This window comes from Ceratotherium simum, chromosome 33, assembly GCF_057802395.1.
Source record: "Ceratotherium simum simum isolate JZ-2026a chromosome 33, ASM5780239v1, whole genome shotgun sequence".
In the NCBI taxonomy this organism is placed as follows: Eukaryota; Metazoa; Chordata; class Mammalia; order Perissodactyla; family Rhinocerotidae; genus Ceratotherium; species Ceratotherium simum.
In genome coordinates, this window is record NC_141932.1 from 12,092,807 (window position 1) to 12,114,778 (window position 21,972).

At 49.8% G+C, this 21,972-nt stretch overlaps 2 protein-coding genes across 8 annotated transcripts in view; one reads left to right on the forward strand and one right to left on the reverse strand.

The window, feature by feature from the left end:
- Nucleotides 1-1,116: 1,116 nt before the first annotated feature.
- Nucleotides 1,117-17,014, reverse strand: ZNF473 (zinc finger protein 473). 2 transcript variants are annotated; one of them, XM_004440432.3, is made up of 5 exons: nt 16,850-17,014; nt 13,591-13,789; nt 9,993-10,119; nt 7,439-7,528; nt 1,117-6,169 (listed from the first exon to the last, which is right to left on the reverse strand). In XM_004440432.3, exons 2-5 carry the CDS (start codon nt 13,597-13,599, stop codon nt 3,936-3,938), a joined length of 2,460 nt encoding a protein of 819 aa, XP_004440489.1. In that variant the 5' UTR covers nt 13,600-13,789; nt 16,850-17,014; the 3' UTR covers nt 1,117-3,935. The 2 variants fall into 2 exon arrangements, with proteins under 2 accessions (XP_004440489.1, XP_087277451.1); XM_087421325.1 differs by lacking the exon at nt 16,850-17,014 and adding an exon at nt 14,401-14,533.
- A 513-nt stretch (nt 17,015-17,527) lies between these two features.
- VRK3 (VRK serine/threonine kinase 3) overlaps nt 17,528-21,972 on the forward strand; it is a 38,452-nt gene continuing 34,007 nt past the window's right edge. For 2 of the 6 annotated variants that reach the window (XM_087421329.1, XM_087421326.1), the window contains exons 1-2: nt 17,636-17,724; nt 18,822-18,884. The gene's annotated coding sequence lies outside the window, so the exon portion shown is untranslated. The other 4 variants (XM_087421327.1, XM_087421330.1, XM_087421331.1 and 1 more) reach the window with 4 other exon arrangements.

Genomic DNA, 21,972 nt, shown 5'->3' on the forward strand with positions numbered 1-21,972 from the left:
CATGGCCAGCAGGGAAGAGAGAGCATCTTTGACCCAGCATCCTTAGCAGAGATCCTGAGATTCACTCTGATTGGCCCAGCTTAGGTCACATGCCCATTTCTGAACCAATCACATTGGCCAGGGAAGGGAATGCCAAGGGGCCAAACTAGGTCATATATTCTTTGCCTAGATCTGGGGTTGGAATGAAGGGGGATGCAGAACTACGTGTATCCCCAAGAGAAGTCAGGGCTGCTGGGGAGATGAAGGGTGGATCTGAGAGAGGTGAGGCCTTCACTGTAACCAGCAGTGCCAATAGCTTTTAGCTTGAACCCCAATGCACAAGATGGGATATTGGTAGTATGCACAATGGGACATTGGTCATTTGGGTCATGATGGCACAATGTGGGGAACCACTTCCTTTGGGAATACTATACTTCCCAACCTCCCAGCGGGTCCTGTTGGCAGAGACCACAAGATCTCTGCCCCAGTTGCTCAAATCCCCTTCTCAGCAGATCTACCCAGCTTGGGATATTGTCAAAGGGATTCATCAAGACAGCTTCAGAAAACTCCTCCAGAAGAGGTTTACGAGCTGCTCTGTAGAGCCCCGGGGTTGGGGCAGTGGGGTGGAGGTCCCTCATCCCCCTTTGACCAGAGTGTGTCTGCTTTCATTGTTTTATACAGTGGGTTCCTAGGTACAATTTTCTTAGAACAGTATCTCTCAACATTAGGCATCCACATGCCACTTCCTTGGTTTTTGCAGAGCAGCCACCCTCTATCCTGCTAAGACGCCAACTGCCTGCACCAAGATTCTCCTATGTATTTCAATCAATGCCCTTTAAAACTTTCAGCCATGATTGTGAATGGACGACCAGTATCACTTGCCATGAATGGAAGTTTGCTGTAAGAGTAAGTGCAATGAAAACTAGAGTTTGCACACTTTCGATGGCCAGCATTGTCCACCCAAAGTGCAGGGCTCGAGTCCTGCTCTGCATGAAAGAGGAAACGGGGAGATGTAAGGTGTTAAAGCCAGTTTTTTGTTGCGGTGACCCGAAGGATCAACAAACTCAAAAAGGGAAGACTGATCTCTCGAGTGGGTAGAGCAGCCCCAGCCCCGCCCCATCCCCACTCCCTGCCAACCAGAAGTGGACACGCAGCACGAGGAAACAAAATAAAGCTTTGTTCAGCCACTGAGATTTGACGCTTAACTGTGTTGCCATGGCATCATCTACTTCACCCTGATAAAATTAATAGTCCATTGGCAGGATGCCAGGCCTTGGCTAACTCTGTTCCCCGAGACCTCATTCAATTATATAACACCGTCAATTTCTTGCTAGAATGTGCCATGCATTTTCCTTTAAATCAGCTCACTTTTTACTTAAATCAATTTACTTTTAAACAGGACTTGCTAACACTACCATGAGTGGGAAACTAGTATCTCATCAGTAAAGGAAAAAAGGAGAGAGGAAAATTAAATATCAAGAGAGCAAAATAATATTAAATAGTAGCTACAATTATTGCTTGAGCCTGAGGCTTGCTGTGTCTTTGTAATTAGAGGGGGATAAACAATATGCTTTCTCCTTGATGAATTAGGAGAGCACTAGAATGGAAAAGTGTTGTTTGATGATGTATCTGAGGTTCCCCGGCGGCCCATGCCCCACCCAGACTTTAGGAAAACAGACTTAACTGCCCTCTTTTCTGGGATGGTTTTCACCATTACCAGCCCTCCCCTGCTAGAACGTGAGCACTCGGCAGGCAAGGACTCTGCGTGCCCAACATCTGGCCAGGTGTGGGGCACCAGGCGGAGAGATGGAACCAATGCTTTTAGACTCGAAACTTTAATCAGAGAACCAGTAAGCACACACAAAGGGCGTTTCTACGCTGGCCCACAGCAACACTGGTGATTAGTTACAAACATAAACTGCTCCCCCCCGCCCCCCGATGGCTGCCAACTTTCCACAGCACCTCTGACCTCTATTTTTTGGTGTCAAAACTCTAACTGAACACTTGCAAGTTCCTGTTGCTACTTCACCCACGACACTCTGTACGCCCCTTTGGTATACAACAGGCCTGTCACCCAGACATGACAGAGTTCCCAAGGCAGAGACCACATATGTGCAGGGAGTTGAATGTTTTGGCCATCTGAAAACCAGTATGCTCTTCATTGTGGTGTGGGCCCAGTGGTCAGCCAGTTTAAGTTCCCAGTTTCAACAAAACCAACCAACAGAACTCAAGGTGCAAGGATTTATAAAGCCCAAGAGCACAGAGCACATAACTCTTTTAGCACCAAAAATACAAAAGATATTAAAAGTGAGTGTCCAGTGTCTTCATGAGATTCCGTTTGTGCTTCAGCAAATGTATGACTGGGTTACTCAGGGGGTGGGACACAAAAGCCCAGAGCTGAGGAGGTGCCACCAAGAGGGAGCTGGTCTTGCAGTTTCATGAGGTCTCAGCTGTGGACAGACCTGGCCAAGGTGAGCGGTTGACTCGAGGGCTCCAACAGGAAGGATCGTGTCCTCACTGGGCTCTCCAACAATCCTCAGTGGCCCGATAACTTGCTGTGACGTGAGGGAATGTGGCATTTTAAGATGTCACTTGTCAGCGAACAGTGCTGCTCTGTGAAAATGGGGCCATCCATTTCCCTGATTCCAGAAGCTTCAAGGCAAGGGCAGGGCGTACCATATTGGTACTCCCTGCCCCAGAGCCTAGCAAAGTGCCTGGTGAGTGGCCAGCTTGGACAAATGGTGAATGAGCTACATTCCAGCAGTCGTTTCCGTAGATCACAATTTTCACCACCAAGCACATCTTCTGTACAGACTGTGTTAACTGTATGGCAATATCCAGTGCAGCTTTCCTAACTGAATCTGTTTCCAGTATCGTGAACTCCCATGACAAATTGGGTCTCATATTGTATAACCAACAACTTTAAATGGGAGATTATGGGAAGAGGTGGCCTGTGTATGTGGGAGGGGGTTCTTCCGAGAGGTTTGGGAGATTAGGAGTGGAAAGTTCTAGCCACTTGACATCAGTTTACATGCTCTTCTTGGCCTCTGTGGGTTAGTTAAGAAAATACTACAACCGAGCAGAGAGATTGCGAGAAGAAAAGGGCTAGACATTTTGTGTGTGTGTGTGTGTGTGTGAGGAAGACTGGCCTTGAGCTAACATCTGCACCCATCTTCCTCTATTTTGTATGTGGGCCACTGCCACAGCATGACTTGATGAGTGGTGTAGGTGCACACCCAGGATCCGAACCCACGAACCCCAGGCTGCCAAAGCAGAGTGTGCAAACTTAACCACTATGCCACCGGGCCAACCCCTAGACATTTTTTGTTTTTTTAAAAAGAAGCAAGGTGCTGGATTTTTGGAACCAAATTAAGCCAAGGACACTTTGGGGAAAAACTTGAAAGTTAAAGCCATGCTTAATATTAGTAAGAATATTAAGCTGCAGTAAATTAGCTGCAGTAAATCGAGGTAGAGGGTTGCTAATTCTTCTCTTCCTTTTAATGTATTTATATCTGATGCATATTTGTAGCTCACACTTAGTGAGTGCTTACTATGTGCTGGGCACTCAGTTCCAAGTGCTTTCATCTATTTATTTATCCTCACAACAGCCCTCTGAGGTAGATAACTAAGATTGTGCCCACTCTACAGATGAGGACATGGAAGCCCCAGAGGGGACCTCCCTGGGTCACTCAGGGAGCAGATGGCAGAGCTGGGATGTACCTCAGCAGACTGGCTCTAGAATCTACCCCTGAATTCCATGCTACCCAGCTTCTCAACTTTTGTGTTTTCATCGTTTTAATGAAATGTGTGTGCAAATTTCTTAATCTTTATTAATAAAGACATTTATTTATTTGTGGGGAGGGAGCTTACAATGGGATGGTTTCCACTTCAGGCCGCGGATGAACACGTTCTCAGATGTCTGGGACCCTGCTGCCACCTGGCAGTATTGCTACTTGTTACTTCTGAGCGTGAACTCGCTGATGTTGGCTGAGCCCTGAGCAGCAGCGAAAGGCTTTCTGACAATGTCGACACTGATACGGTTTCTCCTGGGTGTGAATCCTCCGGTGCTGGCTGAGATGGGCGCTGAGGCCGAAGGCTTTCCCACACACATCGCAGACATAAGGCTTCTCCCCGGTGTGAATCCTCTCATGCTGCATCAGATTTCCTTTCTGGGAAAAGGCTTTCCCGCATTCCGCACACACGTAGGGCTTCTCCCCAGTGTGAACTCTCTGGTGAATAGAAAGGCAGGAGCTCTGGCGGAACGTTTTTCCGCATTCCTTACACTCAAAGGATTTCTTTCTGGCGTGAGTTTTCTGATGCTGAATGAGGCAGTTACCCTGGGCAAAGACTTTATCACACTCCTCACATTTAAAGGGTTTCTCTGCAGTGTGAATTAACTGATGTTCTGAGAGACACACACTTTGGCTGAAGATCTTTCCACATTTGTTATATCTGAAGGGGGGTTCGCCCTTGTGGGTGGACTGATGTTTGGTGAATGAGGCACCACGGATGAAGGCCTTCCCGCATTCCCTGCATTCATATGGCCTCACCCCAGCGTGGATCCTCTGGTGGCAAATGAGCTGTGTGCTTTGGCCAAAGGCTTTCCCACACTGGTTACACTCAAAGGGCTTTACCCTGCTGTGAATCCTCTCGTGCTGAGTCAGGTATTTGCTGCAGCTGAAGGTTTTCTCACATTTGTCACACTTAAAGCGCTTCTTGCCGATCCCTGGGTGCTCTCTCTGTTCCGGGTTATGATTCAAGATCTTCCCGCTCTCTTCAAGTCCTTGTTTTTCTCTGGTGTGAACGCTCTGGTGGCAAGTTAGGGTTGAGCTGCAAATGAAGCGCTCGCCACACTCCTGACACTCATAGGGGGCTTCCACAGTATGGCTTTTCTGGTGTTGAACGAGGTGTTCCTTATGGCTGAAGGTCTCCCTGCATTCGGCACAGCTGTAGGGCTTTTCTGTGGCGTGAGTGGACTGGTGTCGGAGCAAGTGGGAGGGCCGGCTGAAACTCTTGATGCATTTGTGACATTTGTGGGGCCTGTAGCCCATGTGAGTCCTCTGATGTTCACTGAGGTGAGTGCTCCGGTAGAAAGCCTTCCCACATTCACTGCATTTGTAAGGCTTCTCTCCACTGTGAACCCTCTGGTGGATCTTAAGGGTCAAGATATGGCTGAAGGGTTTCCCACACTCGTTGCACTTATAAGGCTTTTCCCCAGTGTGAACAGACTGGTGTTTGACGAGGGCCGAGCTCTGCCTGAAGGCCTTCCCGCATTCCTGACACTGAGAGGTAGTTTTTGCAGTATGAATTTTCTGATGCTGGAGGAGGTATTTGCTAAAGGTGAAGGCCGCCTTGCATTTGGCACATTCGTAGCGTTTCTGAGCGTGGGTCTTCTGATGCCGAATAAGATGAAAGGTTTGTCTGAAACTCTTGCCACACTCGTTGCATTTGTAGGATTTACCACCTGTGTGGGTTTTCTGATGCTCAACAGGCTGTGTGCCGTGACCGGATGGACAGATGCTGTCTTGATGCTTACATGGTTTTTCTCCAGTGTGAACTTTCTGATGCCACAGAAGGTGTGTATTCTGACTAAAAGTTTTCCCACACTTATTACACCCATAGGATTTGTAGCCTGTGTGAGTCGTCGGACGCACAGAGAGGCAAGACCTCTGGCTTAAACCTTTCTCATATCCCTGATTCACAGTAGGTTTCTCCCTGACATGAGTAATCCAGTGCTGAATTAGATCGTAACTCCGGCTGAAGCTCTTCTCACATTCACTACATTTATTTGGCTTCTCCCCTCCCTGGACAGTAGTATCCTGCTGGCTCTGGTCTGAGTAGCAGCCAAAGTCATTCCTACATTCCTGAGACTTAGCTGCTGTCACGCTCTTTTCAGGAAGATCAGGCATCATGGATTCCTTTCCTGGGAAGAGGCAGGACTCGGGACTGGGGCCTCTCCTGAGTTCGTGACTCTTGCATTCTGTGGGACTTTCCTTGTTGGTGACCATGTCAGACCTCAGAAGACTCTCTGGATCTCCTAGCAAACTGTCTAACCAGCTCTCACCTATGCAAGCTTCTCCCAAATTGGAGTTCCAGAGGCTGTCCTTGGAGAACGTCTCCATCATCTCCTGGGAGAGCCCTTCTTCCAAGAAGTCCTGATGCCGAGGAGAGTTCTTGGTCTCAGCCTTGTCTGAAAGAGAGGGACAGAGCAAATGTCTCCTGTTCCCCAGGGTGAAAAGACAGGAGCTGCAGGGTGAGGACACAGACAAAAGGAAGAACAGGTGACGGGTCCTGAGCCAAGCCTGTCCATCAGGGGGACGAAGGAGAAGGGGCCAGAGTGGTGATCCAGCTGGCACCAGCATCACAGGAAGCAAAGAGCTCATTTCCAGGAGCGTTAAGAGGGGAGCTGGGCAACCGCAGTGGCTCCACAGGGAAGGGGAGCCCCTCCACGGATACGCTCCCCCCTCACCCTCATCCGCTAAGGCCTACTTCCTGGAGAAGTGCACTGTGCAAGGGGGAAAGAGATATAAATGATAACAATGCAATACAGTTGCAACCACTGGGGGATGTATTTGGTTGGTAGTAAAGGCATGGCTACACATGCTCAGAAACAGCCTACATGTCGAGGTGGCAGAAACAGAAATCTGGGGTTGCGGGAGTCTGTGCCTGGGTTAGTCACCCATGTGAAAACACTGGTGGCTGCAGAGGGCTCCTGCTTACCAGCTCACGAGAGGGGAGCCAAGGACAGAGCTGCATGCTGAGCGGGTAGGGTGGAGGCTGACTGAGCCGTGCAGCCAGCACCCTGTGTTCTCTAGTTCGCCCTTCTCCTCGTGATAATGATCGAACAATGAGAAAAGCCTCCCGTGCCCAGGGCAAGGCCCCTGCCTCTGCTTTCTCCCACTGGAGACGTCTCAACCAACTCAACCTGATCCCCCTGGAGGAACCGTGGCCTGGGAGAGGGCAGAGTGCATGCCCTGGGCAGTGATTAGGCCCAGGCTTGAGTTACTACCAGATGTGGTCACCAGCTGTGCTCCATGGACCAGGAAGGAGGGATGGGCCTGTATAAAGGGGGGTGAAACAGGTAGACCAGGGTTCCACAGTGCTCAGGGGGCACAAGGCGGGAAGATAGAGAGACCAACATGGGGAACAGAAGGCCGCCCTTGCTGAGTCTGCAAGGACCAAGGAGAGGACAGAAGAAGGGCACCAGGATGGCCATGTGCCAAGTGCAGAGGTAACGGAAACAAGGCGGGCATGCAGAGTGAGGGGGCCGATCCCTGTCGGGATGAGGGGACAGAAGGCAGCATGCGGAAGAGTGAGGCCCAGAAGCCGGGGATCACGATGGGTGGGTAGACACGCAGGGTCTGGGTGGAGGTTCTGAAGACGGAGGACACACAAAGAGCCACGCCCAGGACCCCACCGCCCTCCGCCAGGCACCGGTGGCCCCTCCCCGCCCACTCACCAGGGCCAGTCACTTCCAGACATCTGCTCACCGGGGCCTCCAGCTCTTCCCCACCATCCGGATGGGAGGTCGGTTTGGGTCTAGGGGGGTCTGCAGGGAGAGAGCGGCATTGTCATCAACCAGGATGCGGAGGGACATGCAGCTGCTGAGCGGGAACCTTCCGGCTCTCCCGACTATTTGATGCTTTACCCAGCACACACTCCTGGGGGCCAGAGGCCTGCCCTGCAGGGGTCCCACTGGAAGGAAGGGGTCTTCCTTCCAGTGAAGGAGAGGGACTCAGACAGTCATACGTAATCCAGGGTGATGCGAGCTGTGACAGCTGGGGCTGGGGACATAAAGAACTTGCAACAGCTCAAGGGACGAGCAGAGTTCTCCAGATGGAGACGGATGTACTTAGCCATTCACGCTTCACTCATTCACCCGTGGACCACACATTGCCTGAGGCCTCCGCAGGCCAGGCCCTGTGATGATGTTCGGGTCCCAGAGCCCAATGGGTCCTGTGCCCTGCCCTCTGCAAACTCCTCGAGGAAGAGAGCACAGAGGCCCAATCCCAGGGATATGTGCTACAGTGGAGGAAAACCCACTGCTGGCTTTGAAGATGAAGTAAGGGGCCGTGAGCCATGCCATGCAGGCGGTTCTAGAAGCCGAAGAAAGGCAAGGAAACGGATTCTCCCCTGTAGCTTCCAGAAGGAACCAACTCTGCCGACACCTGGATTTTAGCCCGCTGAGACCCATTTCAAACTTCTGACCTCCAGAAGTGTAAGAGAAGAAATGTGTGTTGTTTTAAGCCACTACATTAGTGGCATTTGTAAGATCACCCACGGGAAACTAATACACTCTTCAGGTAAACACACAAACGTGTGCAGAGGAGTCAAGGAAACATATTTCCACTGTGGACTGAAGTTTAAAAATTGAAAAGACAATGAGATCAGAACTTCCCTACACCGCTTCTGTAGCACACACTGAGTACAGTTTGGAGAAAATCTGTCCCACTATGGTAAAATTACATCAAATGAGAGTTCTTAGTGTGTAATCTTAGTTTTTTCATCTTTTGGAGTAAATTCTTCTTCTGTTTTTGGAAAAGAAAGAACTGAGGAACTAGAGAGGGAAATGAGTCAGTCAGGATGAGGTGACACTGGTGCAGAGCCGGGGTGACATGGCCCTGGAGCTGCACAGGACCACACTGGAGCGTCGGCCCCGTCTTGTGCTTCCTGTGCAACGCCGGCGCCCACAGCTGTGAGGAGGGTTAACCCAGCAGGCCCCAGGCTGCTCTCCTTGGAAAGGCCTGCTCGAGGCTGGCCCTTGGCTGGCGTCTGTGAACCTGGATTTCGGGAGGGTTCCAGCATTCCCTAACCAACAAGAGGGGCTCCCTGTGCCCAAACTATTACGCTGAACATCTGCTTTCCTTCTGGGGAGCCTAGAATTTTGGTATGTTCCAGGCAGAGGGTGCCTATGTGACCAGTCCCCAGTAAAAATGCTGGGTGTGGAGGCTCTGACAAGCGTCCCTGGTAGACAACATTTCACACGAGTTGTCACACCTTGTTGCACATCCTGTGTGACTCCACGGGGAAAGGACTCCAGAGCCGGCGCTGGTCTCCCCTGGACTCACCCCACGCGCCTATCCCTTTGCTGACTGCTCTGTGTCCTTTCGCTGTGACGAATCATGGCCATGAGTATGACAATATGCTAAGTCCTGCGAGTCCTCCAGTAAATCACCGAATCTGGGGGTGGTCCCAGGGACCCCAACATGGCTGGGAAGGTGACTTCCCCCCTTTGAGCAAAACTTCCTCTTGGGGTGAGGATTGAAGGAGAGAGTTCTAAGAGCTCCCCCAGCACAGGACCTGGCTTCTGACACAGCATCTCCTGCCACACACTCATTTATTAATGTAGGAACCATTGATTGAGTCCCCATAGCAGCAAACACTGGGGGCACACCAGCAAACAGCACAGGTGAAGAGTCCCTGCCCTCGGAAGCTTCCATCTAGCAGAGGAAGACAGATCATGAAGTGAGCAGGTAGAAAGGGAAGGAGCGGTGGACCAGTCGAGCAGGAGAGAGGAAGAGTGCTAATGGGGTCACAGTTGAGGTCTTAAAAAGGGAAGCCCCGAGGCAAGGAAGGGACGAGAGTCTTCTAGGCAGAGGGGAGAGCAAATGTGAAGACCCCAAGTGTCAGCTCGAGGAGTCACTTTAAAATGACAAAGAGGAAAGTGCGGCTGAGGCTAGAGCGGCGGGAGGGGCTGGATCAGGGTTTCTCAAGCACGGCACTAGTGACATTTGGGGTTGGATGATCCTTGGTGGGGCGGGGGCTGCCCTTGCATTGTAGGATGTGTGCCAGCATCCCTGGGCTTACCCACTAGTTGCAAGGAGCACACCCCCTGAAGTGGTGACAATCAAAAAGGTTACCAGGCATTGCCAATGTCTCCTGGGGGCAGAATGGGCCAGCTGAGCACCGCTGGGCTAGATCTTGCTGGTTCTGAGTGCTCAGGAGCTGGGAGTTCATCCTGTGGGTGACGAGGGACCACAGGGATGACCGAGCAGGCTGGCGCGGGTACTCACTCAGCAAGAAGAGGCTCTGATAGTTGTCCAGAGCCGTGTCCCAGAACAGGTCCCCCTGGTCCAGGTCCAGCTGCTCCCAGTCCTCCAAGGTGAAGTCCATGGCCACGTCCTTGAGGGTCACAAATTCCTACAACACAACATACGCTCAGTGACTCTGGGGCTGGGGTCAGGGAGGGGCCCAACGGCTCACTCACCCCCCACCCTCAACGTGCCAGGCCTTCAACAAAAATCGTCTCGTGAGGGGCCAGCCTGGTGGTGTAGTGGTTAAGTTTGGTGGACTCTGCTTTGGCCACCTGAGTTCGTGGGTTCGGATCCCAGGCGTGGACCTAGACCACTCATCGGCCATGCTGTGGTAGCAACCCACATACAAAACAGAGGAAGATGGGGACAGGTGTTAGCACAGGGCCACTCTTCATCAAGCAAAAAAAAAAAAAAAGATTGCGTGAGAACCTTGAGACATAAGAGTGGGCATCCCTGTATTTTGTAGACAAAGACACGGAATCTTGGAGAGAGGACATGATGTCCCCTCAAGGTCACACAGGCAGGACTTAAACCCAGGTCTGCCTGATCCTAAAATCCATTTATTTTTGGCTTTTGCTTTTTTTTAGGGTTTGTTCAAGATTTTAAGTTTTTATCATGGACATTTTCAAACATACACACAAGTAGAGATGCGTGTAACAGACCACCATGTATCCATCACCCAACTTCAACCCCATTGACATTTCTCTATTTTGTTCATTATGCCTCTTTCCCCATTTTTTTTTTTTGGCTAAAATATTTCAAAGTTAATCCCAGGCAGCATCCAATTTCCCCTGTATTCCGTATTAACAGTAATTCCTAAATATCACTTAATACCCAGACCATATTCAAAGTCTGTATTCAGATTTGCCTGACATCTCAATGCTGGTTTTTTCCAATTTTTTTTATTGTGATAAAATACACACAAAATCTACCACCTTAACCATGTTCTCGTGTACAGTTCAGTGGCATTAAGTACATTCACACTGCTGTGTAATCCTCACCACCATCCATCTCCAGAATTCTCTTCATCTTCCAGACTGAAATTCTGTCCCCATTAAACACTAACGCCCCATTCCCCTTGGCCCCGGCCCCTGGCAGCCACCATTCTGCATTCTGCCTCTATGACTCTGACGACTCTAGGTTCACTGGTGTTTTTATAGTTGGCTTGTCTGAATCAGAATCCAGGGAGGCCCACACCCTGCATGGGGCTGATATGGCTCTGAAGATTTTCAATTTGATTAAAAGACAGATGTCCATACAAGGGTCTACAAGGCTCTAATGATCTGGGGCCCAGCTGCCCCTCAGAGCTCATCTCCTCCCACACTCCTGCACGTCCACTCTGCTCCAGCCACACCAGTTTCCTTGCTGGTCCCTAAGCAAGCCCACCCTGCTCCCCGCTCAGAACCCAAGATCAGCTCCCTCAGTCTTCAAACGCCTCTTCTCCATGAGGCCTTCTCCAAGCCCTCTGTATAAAACAGCAAACCCACCCTGGCCCTCACCCCTTCCCTACTTTATTTTCTCCACAGCTCTTAATAGCACCTGTGTTCTGTGGTTTACTTACCTATTTCCCTGGGGTTGAATTGTGACTCTCCAAAGAGATATGTTGAAGTCCTAACCCCAAGACCTCAGAATGTGACCTTATTTGGAAATAAGGTCTTTACAAAGGTGATCAAGTTAAAATGAGGTCATTAGAGTCACCCTAATCCAATGACTGGTGTCCTTAGAAAAAGGGGAAATTTGGACACGAAGATGAAAAAGCACGGAGGGAAGACAGCATGAAGACGCAGGGTGAACGCCATGTAAAAGGAAAGGCAGAGACTGGGGTGACGCTTCTACACAACAAGGGACACCAAAGATTGCCAGCACCAACAAAAGCTGGGGGAGGGGCCTGGAATAGATTCTCCCCAACAGCCTCAGAAGGAACTGACCCTGCTGACATCTTGATTTCAGATGTCTAGGCTCCAGAATGGCAAGACAATAAACTTCTGTCATTCGAGCCCCCCCAGTTTATAGTACTTTGTTACAGCAGCTCTAATGAATAAATACACTGTCACCCCCCAATAACAAGAGAGCTTCATGAGGCCGGGACCACAGCAGTTGTTCCCTAGCGTGTAGATCCAGCACCTAGAACAAAGCCTGCACATAGTAGGAACGCACAGGTACACAGTCCTGGCAGCTGTTTTGGGCCCATGAGCAAGGAGCTCACCAAGGATAGAGCCAATATTAAGTGGGGCTGAGAGCCGGGGACAATAATGTAGGTCCTGATCACACTGGGGGACCTGGCAGATCAAGCCAGGCCCACCTCTTGCCTTTTTGGTTATGTGATCTATATAGTCTACTGACTGCTTAAACCGGTTGGAATCAAGTTGTCTGTTATTGGTAGTTCAAACTGTTGCTGTCTACATCCTGGCAAGAAGGATGAGCCAAAGAGGTTTTTTCGGCAGGAGCCAGATCAGAGGACCCCCAGGGGCTTCCTTTCCTCGACTCCTCGACTGTGCTGGGCAGGGCCCCTGGTAACAGTGGTGGAGGGGATGGGAGGACAGAAGCAGGAACTTGATCTGTGGGGCACTAGGGAGCCACAGAGAGTTTTATACAGGAGAGTGACAAGGTCAGAGCATTCATTCGTTCATTCATTCATTCAACAATCATTTCTCCTGTGTGCCAGACCCCACTGAGGATGCTGGGGGCACAGAGGTGTGTCAGACCTATCCCTGGCCTGGAGGAGCTCACGGTCTGATGGAGAGACGTCAGGGACGCTGAGAGTGAGCATGAAGAGATAGGGTTGTGAGAGAGGGGGGTATCCAGTGCTGTGTGGGCCAGGGTGGGGAGTGGGGACATGGCCTTGGGGTCAGGGAAAGCTTCCTGGAGGGGAGGACATTCAAGTTGGGTCATTAAGGATGAGCAGATATTTATTTACCAGGCAGAGGAAGGTCTCCATTCATTCATTCAACAAAGACCTGAAGGCTTCCTGTGTGCCAGGTCTGTGCTGGGCCCTGGGGACTTAGAGATGAGTCCAGATCAGCTCCTGTCCCCCAGGAGCGCCTAGTCTGGTGGGGTGACTGATATGAGCAGGGACAGCCACAGCCAGGTGGATCTGTGCTACAGTGGAGGCAGGAGGGAGCACTACGGGAGACCAGAGTGGGGAAGAGCTGACTCCGCCCAGGGAGGGTGGGGGACTGAGCTGGGTCTTGAAGGCTGGGTAGGACATGACCAGCCAGAGAAGGCGGGGAGGGTATTCCAGCAGAGGGAGGAGCCTCAGCAAAGGCTGGGAAGCTGGAAAGCAGAGTGTAACATTTTACCACCAGGCCAGGAAGGAAGTACTGGTTTTGTGGGGAGACAGAGGAGAAGACGGCATGGAGAGGGGCAGGGCCCAGATCATGCAGGAATGGGCTGAGAAACCTGGATTTTATCCTGTGAGCAATAATTGTTCCTGGAAGGGCACTGAGCGGAGAGCCACAGCCTGAGAGCTTTACTTTAAGATCATTTGGGGGCCACCAGAGGACAGTGAGGCCAGAACGAAGGCCAGCTGTCCAGCCTTTGGGGATGATCGGTTAGGACGGAGGGACCCTCAACTCACCTTGGTCATAGCCAACTGGGGCCAGAGTCCTCGTTTAAGCTCCCCCTCCTTCCCCTCCACGAGGCCGGCTGGCAGGGCTGCGGGAAGGACAAAGGAGCCGGGAGAAAGTCTCCTGTCCTCCTAGGCCTGACTCCCTGGCCATCCTGGAGGAGCCCCAAGGTGTCCAGAAGTAGGAAGATGAGTCAGAACTTGCGTCCCCCTGCAGGAATCACAATGACAACTGTATTTATCGAAACGACCCCAGCCCCACACTTCCACCGTGCGTCAGAACCTAGAAAGCAACTTCACAACCATCCTTATCACAATCAGTATACACGTCTGGAACCTCGGTGGGACCTTCTGTCTTGCTCACCGCTGTGTCTGAGCACAGCACGGTGCCTGGTATACAGTAGGTGCTTTTGAAATATTTGTTGACACCACACATGTGTCTCTAACTGTACCCTGGGGGGCAATACTGCTGGGATTTCCGATTGTCACCTCTAGAATCTGAGTCTGGGTGCAAAATTGTTGCTATTTCTACAACAGCAAGATTTCTCCAACTTTTCTTTTTTAACCATGACCCACAGTAACGAAGACAATATATATCATGAGTACTCATTCACATACATAACTAAACGAAAGCTTCATGAAACAATACTGAATCTTACAAAGTAGAACGTACTGAGATGTTTTCTAGTCTACTCTCTCTTATTTTACTTCATTAAAAAAAAATTATACGAGCCGGCCTGGTGGCATAATGGTTAAGTTCGCACACTCTGCTTCGGCAGCCCAGGGTTTGCAGGTTCAGATGCCGGGGGTGGACCTACACACCGCTTATCAAGCCATGCTGTGGCAGCGTCCCACATAAAATAGAGGAAGATGGGCACAGATGTTAGTTCAGGGCCAATCTTCCTCAGCAAAAAGAGGAGGACTGGCAACAGATGTTAGCTCAGGGCTAATCTTCCTCACTAAAAAAAAAAAAAAACAAAACTATAGTCACTGCCCACAGTTATTTGTAGCCACTGTGTATTTCCTAAGCAGCATGTATTTACAGAGTGCTGAAGGCACTCCACATCACAAAGCAACAATGACACAAGTCCACAATTCTTAAGCCTCTGAGGCCAGATGTGCTTTGAAATTCAGGTTTTAAAGAGGTGATCCACCATATATACAGTATATTTCATTAAAATCCCAGTGCAGTGTGAGCGGTAAGCAGATTTCGTAACTGAACACTTCAATTTTTTAGAGTGAAGGGTATAAATATTCACTCTAGATAGGATAATTAAAGGTTATAAATCACAGCAGTTCTGGTCTGGTTTGGGCTTCAAATTTATGGAAAAAAAAAATGTTTGGTTTTCAGAGCTTTCTAAATTTCGCAATTGCAAATAAGGGAATGTGGTGGACCTATAATAAGCACTAACATTTACTCACCTATGATTTTCCTCATCACTGAGGTTAAGCCTCGACTTGTGAGTATAATTCAGTCCACAGATGCTTTATTTGGCCCACACAGTGATGGCAGATAGAATGTTTTTTTTAAGGAAAGATTTGCCCTAACGTCTGTTGCCAATCTTCCTCTTTTTTTTTTTCCCTCCCCAAAGCCCCAGTACTTAGTTGTATATCCTGGTTGTAAGTCCTTCTAGTTCTTCTATGTGAGCCACCACCACAGCATGGCGACTGACAGACAAGTGGTGTGGTCCCATAACCAGGAAACAAACCCAGGCTGCCGAAGCGGTGAGAGCGCCGAACTTAAAACCACTAGACCCTCAGGGCTGACTCCAGATAGAATGTTTTTTTTTTTTTTTTTTAAAGATTTTATTTATTCAGTTTTTTTCCCCCCAAAGCCCCAGCAGACAGTTGTATGTCATAGGTTCACATCCTTTTAGTTGCTGTACGTGGGACTCGGCCTCACGTTGGACGGAGAAGTGGTGCCTCGGGGCGCTCCCGGGATCCGAACCCAGGCCGCCAGCATCAGAGCGCGCGCACTTAACCGCTAAGCCACGGAGCCGGCCCCAGATAGAATGTTTTGAAAGGAAATTCTTTTAAGTAGTCCCAAACTTGAAAACCGGGAAATTTCACCTAAAAATTTGATTTCCAGCTTCTGAAAAATCCTAGGATTTGGCCATGCTGGCTTTATGCGTTCCCAGGAAGTAGGTTAGTTGGGGACCATTTAAAGCTAGCTACCCCCTTAGAAGGGGCACATGGTCCCTGGTGCCCCACAGCCCTCACCTGGAAGGGTTCTCCCCTTTACCCTTTCTACCTGGCCCTCACAGACATCTGAGTTTGAGACCCCTGCCTACAATTTCCAAATCACATTCTGTCCACATCAAATACACTCTCAACCCTGGGAGGGAAGAAACCAGACCCCTGATGTGAAGCTAAAGGTCACGCAGCCTTTCAAAGTGACTCGAGCCAAAAAATCACGGGGCTGAAAAACCTTGAGCCCTGGAGTCCAGGAGTCTTGCCAATCAGTGTGGGATCATGGCCAGATCGTTCACCCTCTCTGCTCCTCAGTTTCCACATGTACAAAATGAGGCAAACACAAAGGATCCACACCCCCTTATCTGCAATTCTAAAAACCAGAAAGCTCTAAAAACCAGAACTTTATAAATCAGCAGCAAAACGTAACCTGAATTGCCACAGGCTATGGATAGTCTTTATTCCCTTCAGTGTAAATATTTACGCCTTTCCCAGCAGCAATATTCCATTTCGAAGAACTGCCCCAGATCCCGCTGGGGGTGTTGCCTAATTACGAAGTAGGCACCCTATTAACTTTCTCAAGTCTAAAAAACTCTGCTCTCTGAGATGATCCTGGTGCCCAGGGTACCCCGAAGACCAAGGAGCCGCGCTCATCTCTCTGCGCCACTGCGGAGGTTACGGGAGAAAAGGCGAGCACAGCCCGGCGCCTGCACAGAAAGCGCTCAAGAAACGTTACTTGGACCTCCTGAGGAACTCCCATCCATTCATCCCTCAAGATCGCGCCCGGCTCTGCCGGCGACTTCAGGCAACTCACCCCCTCCTTTAGCCTCAGCTTCCTCACCCCCCCAAAATAAATTAGAATCGCTCCTCTCCGGGCTGCTGGTGACGCTGGAGACCCCTTTAGTAAGAGCCTGGCCCGTAACAGGCTCTGCACAAGGGTTCAAGACTCCACGCAGACCCATCACCCAGGCCGACGCGCCCTTCGCCGGAGTCGCCTCATGAGGATTCCGACACCCATCAGAAGCACGGAGCCCCCAAGCCTCCAGACTCCGCGGCGACCCCAGCCCCGGCGTCTCCTCACCTCGAGACTGCCGTCCGCCAACCTAACGGACCCGTTCCCCGCAGGAGCCGGAGATCCAACTCCTCCCACGCGAGCGTCTTCGTCTTCCGGTGACGTACGAATCTCCTCACGGCTACTCCACCCAGGATCCTCCGCGCCAGCGCCAAGACTCCGTTTCCCAGAGGGCTGTGCGGACGCCTTCGCTTATCTTCCTATCTCCACCCGCTTCTTCGTCCTTAGAGGTCCCGCTGAGCACTCTGGGAAATAGAGTAGAAGCAGAATCGAGACCAGGTGGCGTCTGGGTATTGTAATCCAGCTTTTATTCCCGTTAAAGGACAACCTAATCAGCTTTCTGCTGCCTTTTCTAGAAGACGTGGAGGCTCTTCATTTCTGAAGGAGGCAACCAGAAGGTTGCCATGGAAACACGTTGAGGAGGAAATTGGATTCCTGAGAAGACAAGTGGACGTAAGGGGCGTAGTTCAGACGGGAGAAGTGGTAAATTGAACTGACTGATTGGCGGAGAGATGCACCGTGGTTCATCCCTCCTTACGATTGGCTCCACCTTGGCACATGCGCAGGAGGACCAGGAAGCGTTCCAAAGAGATTGGGCGATGAGGAAATAATCCCTCCCTCCGGCCTCGAGTCAGAGGGCAGGCCTGCCGCGAAGGCGTCTGGGAAATGGAGTTCCCAGCTAGGCACAGAGAGGGGACAGTGGGAAAGTCAGCAGCGCCTGCGCCGGCGCAGTCCTGCCTCAGGGCAGAGGATGCGCGCGCAGCGTCTTCCCTCCAGCGGAAGTTTCCGCGGGGCAACTGAGAAGGTGAGTGCCGGTCCCCGCGGAGGATCCCAGGGGGTGGCAGCGGAAACCTGTGTTTCCACCCCACTCACCAAGTTCAGAGGTGAGGGGAGAGCGAGATGGAGCAGGGGGAGGTCTCCTGATTCCCTACCCCCGGTTCGGCCGTGGTGCCTGTGACATCAGCACGACCCTTTGTGGGAGGCGGAGTCCCCGGGGGCAGAGGGTGGGATGGGAGAAGCCTCTGGTCCCCAGGATAACCCGCCGGCCCTTGCGGTCCCGAGCCCCTTAGGTTTGGTGGTGGTGGGCGTGGCTACGACCGAGAAGGCGGAGCTAATGGGGCGTTTGACAGACGCCCCTTCTTGGCTACGTCATCCATGGTTCTGCGGAGGGCGGGGCCGCGGCAGGTCACGGTCACCTAGACAACTGTCCCTCCTACGCCAAGGTGGAGTCCAGCCTTTGGCTCTTTTGCTGTGTTGTGTCTCAGGACTTTCCGGGAGGGACACGATACTTAGCACATAGCAGCTGTTCAGCAGATTTTTGTTGAATAAATAAAATAAATGGATGAATGAATGAGAAAGCCTGGCCTGAGTGTTGGAGCCTTGGGTTTAAGTCCTGGACTAGCTATGTGACCTTGGACAGATGGCTTCAGCACCCGAGACTCCCTTCTTCCATCCATATTTATTGAGGTTTACTATAGCATTATCTCCATCTGACCTATTACACAGTTATTTGCTCATTTGTTTACTATCTTGTCTTCCCTGGTTAGAATGGGAGCAGCCTCAGGTCAAGAGCGGTGTTGTTTCCTTTGCTGCTGGATCCTCAGTGGTTGGCACATATTAGGAGTTCAGTGAGGGCCGGCCCCGTGGCTTAGTGGTTACGTGCGAGTGCTCTGCTGCTGGCGGCCCGGGTTCGGATCCCGGTCGCGCACTGACGCACGGCTTCTCCAGCCATGCTGAGGCCACGTCCCACATACAGCAGCTAGAAGGATGTGCAACTATGACATACGACTATCTACTGGGGCTTTGGAGAAATAAATAAAATTAAAAAAAAAAAAGAGTTCAGTGAATAGTTATTGAATGAATGAATGAGCTTAGCACATGCTGGCTCCATAGCCATGCTCAATAAACATTAACCATTATCTTTCACTTGGGCACCTAAAGTGAATCTGAGTCAGCCTCTCCAACTTTTATTCACTTACAGCACACTGTTAAGATGGAGTTTGCAGCCCAGTGAATCTGAGGGCCAGAACGTGACCCCATAAAGGTACCATCCCCTCGGGCACATACCCATTAAGTCCTACTCCCCACCAGCTGCCTGCTCCCGCTCCATTCCCTCTGTGTTGCTGCTCTCAGACTTCCCTCCCAGGAGAAACATTATGGTGGGCATGGCAGGGTCACTGGGTTAGGCGCTTGCCCCATCCTGGAGGCCGTCTTTATGTAAGGGCACTTGGCACCTGGGAAATTCCACTTAAAGCAAAGCCATTTAAAACCGCCATGGCTTTTCAAACTTTTCATTTACGTAAGAAACCTAGCAGAGTCTTAGTGTGTTCGTCAGACTAGGCTAGACTATTCCAGTAAAAACAACAACCCCCGGATCTCAGTTGGTTAACATGGACACAAGTTTCTCGCTGATGCAGAGTGTGGAACAACTCTCCAAGGCAGCCATCCTCTAGGCAATTTTGATCGTGTGGCTTCAACGTCAATACAAGGGCTTCACGTTTGTCCCGGCCTGAAGAGGGACTTGGCAGTGACTCCTCTAGCTTAACAAACATGCTCACCAGCATTTATACCTTTGAGAAGATAGAGATGGCGGTTGAAATGTGATTGCCAGGACAACAAATTACTAAGTGATATGACCAATCAAATTACAGACTTCTTGGCACCAGTCTTTGCAGTCAGCTGTGGTACACAGCTCCTTTGTGTGACGTATGAGAAGGGCGGTTGTGCGGCACAGTGTGGTTTCTGCTCTTGCGCAGGGAAAGAGGAGCCCTTTTCTCCTCTGGCTGAAATTGCTTTCGCTAGCTGTTTAGACAGCTAGTGTTTTTCAAGGACAAGCCCTAGAATTCCCTAAGGCAGCACCAAGAGGAAACGGAAAGGCCTGAGAGGCTCAGAACTTACGATATGGGGCCGGCCCGGTGGCTTGGCGGTTAAGTGCGCGCGCTCCGCTACTGGCGGCTTGGGGTTCGGATCCCGGGCGCGCACCGACGCACCGCGTCTCCGGCCATGCTGAGGCCGCGTCCCACGTGCAGCAACTAGAGGGATGTGCATCTGTGACCTACAGCTATCTGCTGGGGCTTTGGGGAAAAAAAAAAGGAGGAGGATTGGCAATAGATATTAGCTCAGAGCCAGTCTTCCTCAGCAAAAAGAGGAGGATTAGGACGGATGTTAGCTCAGGGCTGACCTCCCTCACAAAAAAAAAAAAAGAACTTACAATATGGAAAGAGGAAAGGGAAGAATAGAAATATGAACAAATGGAATATAGTAAGTGGGATACAGGGTGTGATATGGTAATAACAACCACTAATATAAGGGGCTTTCCGTGGGCCAGGCCCTGTTCTCAGCACTTGACATAAATGTATTCATTTAGGCCTCAGCAACTGCTGTGTCAGATAGGTGCTATTGGAAGCCCTAGTTTCCTGCTGGGCAAACTGAGGCACAGCGAAGTTAAGGAACATGCCCAGCACGTAGCAGATCTGGAATTCAAATCCAGGCAGCCTGGGACCACAGCCTGTAATTTTTAAGGACTCAGTATACTGTTTTGTAATTGCAACAGAGACCAACCTTCACAGTCAATAAAGGAAAAGAGTTGATTAGACTTAGCCAGGCACAAAAAGGCAGATGTCGCATGATCTCACTTATATGTGGAATGGAAAAAAAAAAATCAAATTCATAATAACAGAGAGTAGAAAAGTGGTTACCAGAGCTTGTGGGGGGAAGGAGGAGATATTGATCAAAGGGTACAAACTTTCAGTTATAAGATGAATAAGTTCTGGAGACCTAATCTATAGCATGGCGACTATAGTAAATAATAATGTATCGTATACTTGAAATTTGCTAAGAGAGTAGATCTCAAGTGTTCTCATCAGAGAAATAAAAGGTAACTATGGGAGGTGATGGATATGTTAATTAGTTTGATTGTGGTAATCATTTCACAAAATAGCATTTTGATGTATATATATCAAAATGTCACGTGTACACCTTAAATATATACAGTTTTTATTTGTCAAAAGTAAATAAAAGTAAAAAGGAAAGAACTTTGTCTTGCAAGGTGAACTGAAGTCATGAGCACAGGTTTATTTTGACTTCTATTTTAATATTCCAGCTTATAATTGGTACTGTACACTAAGTCTTAGAATAAGGACAAATAAAATAAGTCTGTTTTTTTTCTTTTGCTATTTAAAATATAATTGTTGGAAGTGCCTGTCACACTGTCATCCTTGTTGATTTTCTCTTCTTCACTTATTAACTAGTTTAATCCTGCTCTTATGGGCTGAATTGTGTTCCACAAAAATTCATATGCGGAAACCCTAACCCCAGGTACCTAAGAATGTGACTTTATTTGGAGATAGCGCCTTTAAAGAGGTAATTGAGTTAAAATGGGGTCATTAGGGTGGACCTGCTATGGTCTCAATGTTTGTGTCCCCCCAAAATTCATATGTTGGAATGCTAATGCCCAGTGTGATGGTGTTAGGAGGTGGGACCTGTGGGAGGTGGTTAGGTCATGAATGGGGTAGAGCCCTCATGAATGGGATTAGTATTCTTATAAAAGAGACCCCAGAGAGCTCTGTAGCCCCTTCCACCACGTGAGGATACAGTGAGAAGTTGTCAGTCTGCACCCAGGAAGAGGGCCTTCAAACTCAACCATGCTGGCACCTTGATCTTGGTCTTCTCAGGCTCCAGAACTGAAAGAAATAAGTTTCTGTTGTTTGTGAGCCACCCAGTCTGTGATATTTTATTATAGCAGCCGAAACAGACTAAGACAGGGCCCTAATCCAATATGACTGGTGTCCTGTAAGAAGAGGTTAGAACACAGAGGGACAACCTTGTGAGGACACAGTGAGAAGGCGGCCATCTGCAAACCAAGGAGAGAGGCCTCAGAAGAGACCAAACTTGCTCATCTTGGACTTCTAACCTCCAAAATTGTGAGAAAATAAATTCCTGTTGTTTAAGCCCCCAAGTCTGTGGTATTTAGTTATGGCAGCCCGAGTGAATGGATACATTTGTCATAGGTTCTATGTGTGATTTTGGTTTTGACTTTTTAAAGTACAGTCATGTGCCACGTAACAACGTTTCGGTCAATAGCAGACTGCATATGCAACTGTGGTCTCATAAGATTAGTACCATATAGCCTA

Excerpts from the sequence above, each read along its gene's own strand:
- ZNF473 (XM_004440432.3), bottom strand. Across the intron at positions 7,529-9,992 it reads TCAGAGCCTCTTCTTGCTGA|ACCCCCCTAGACCCAAACCG; the intron begins GTGAGTACCCGC and ends CTCTCCCTGCAG. Across the intron at positions 6,170-7,438 it reads TCTGGAAGTGACTGGCCCTG|ACAAGGCTGAGACCAAGAAC; the intron begins GTGAGTGGGCGG and ends CCTCTCTTTCAG.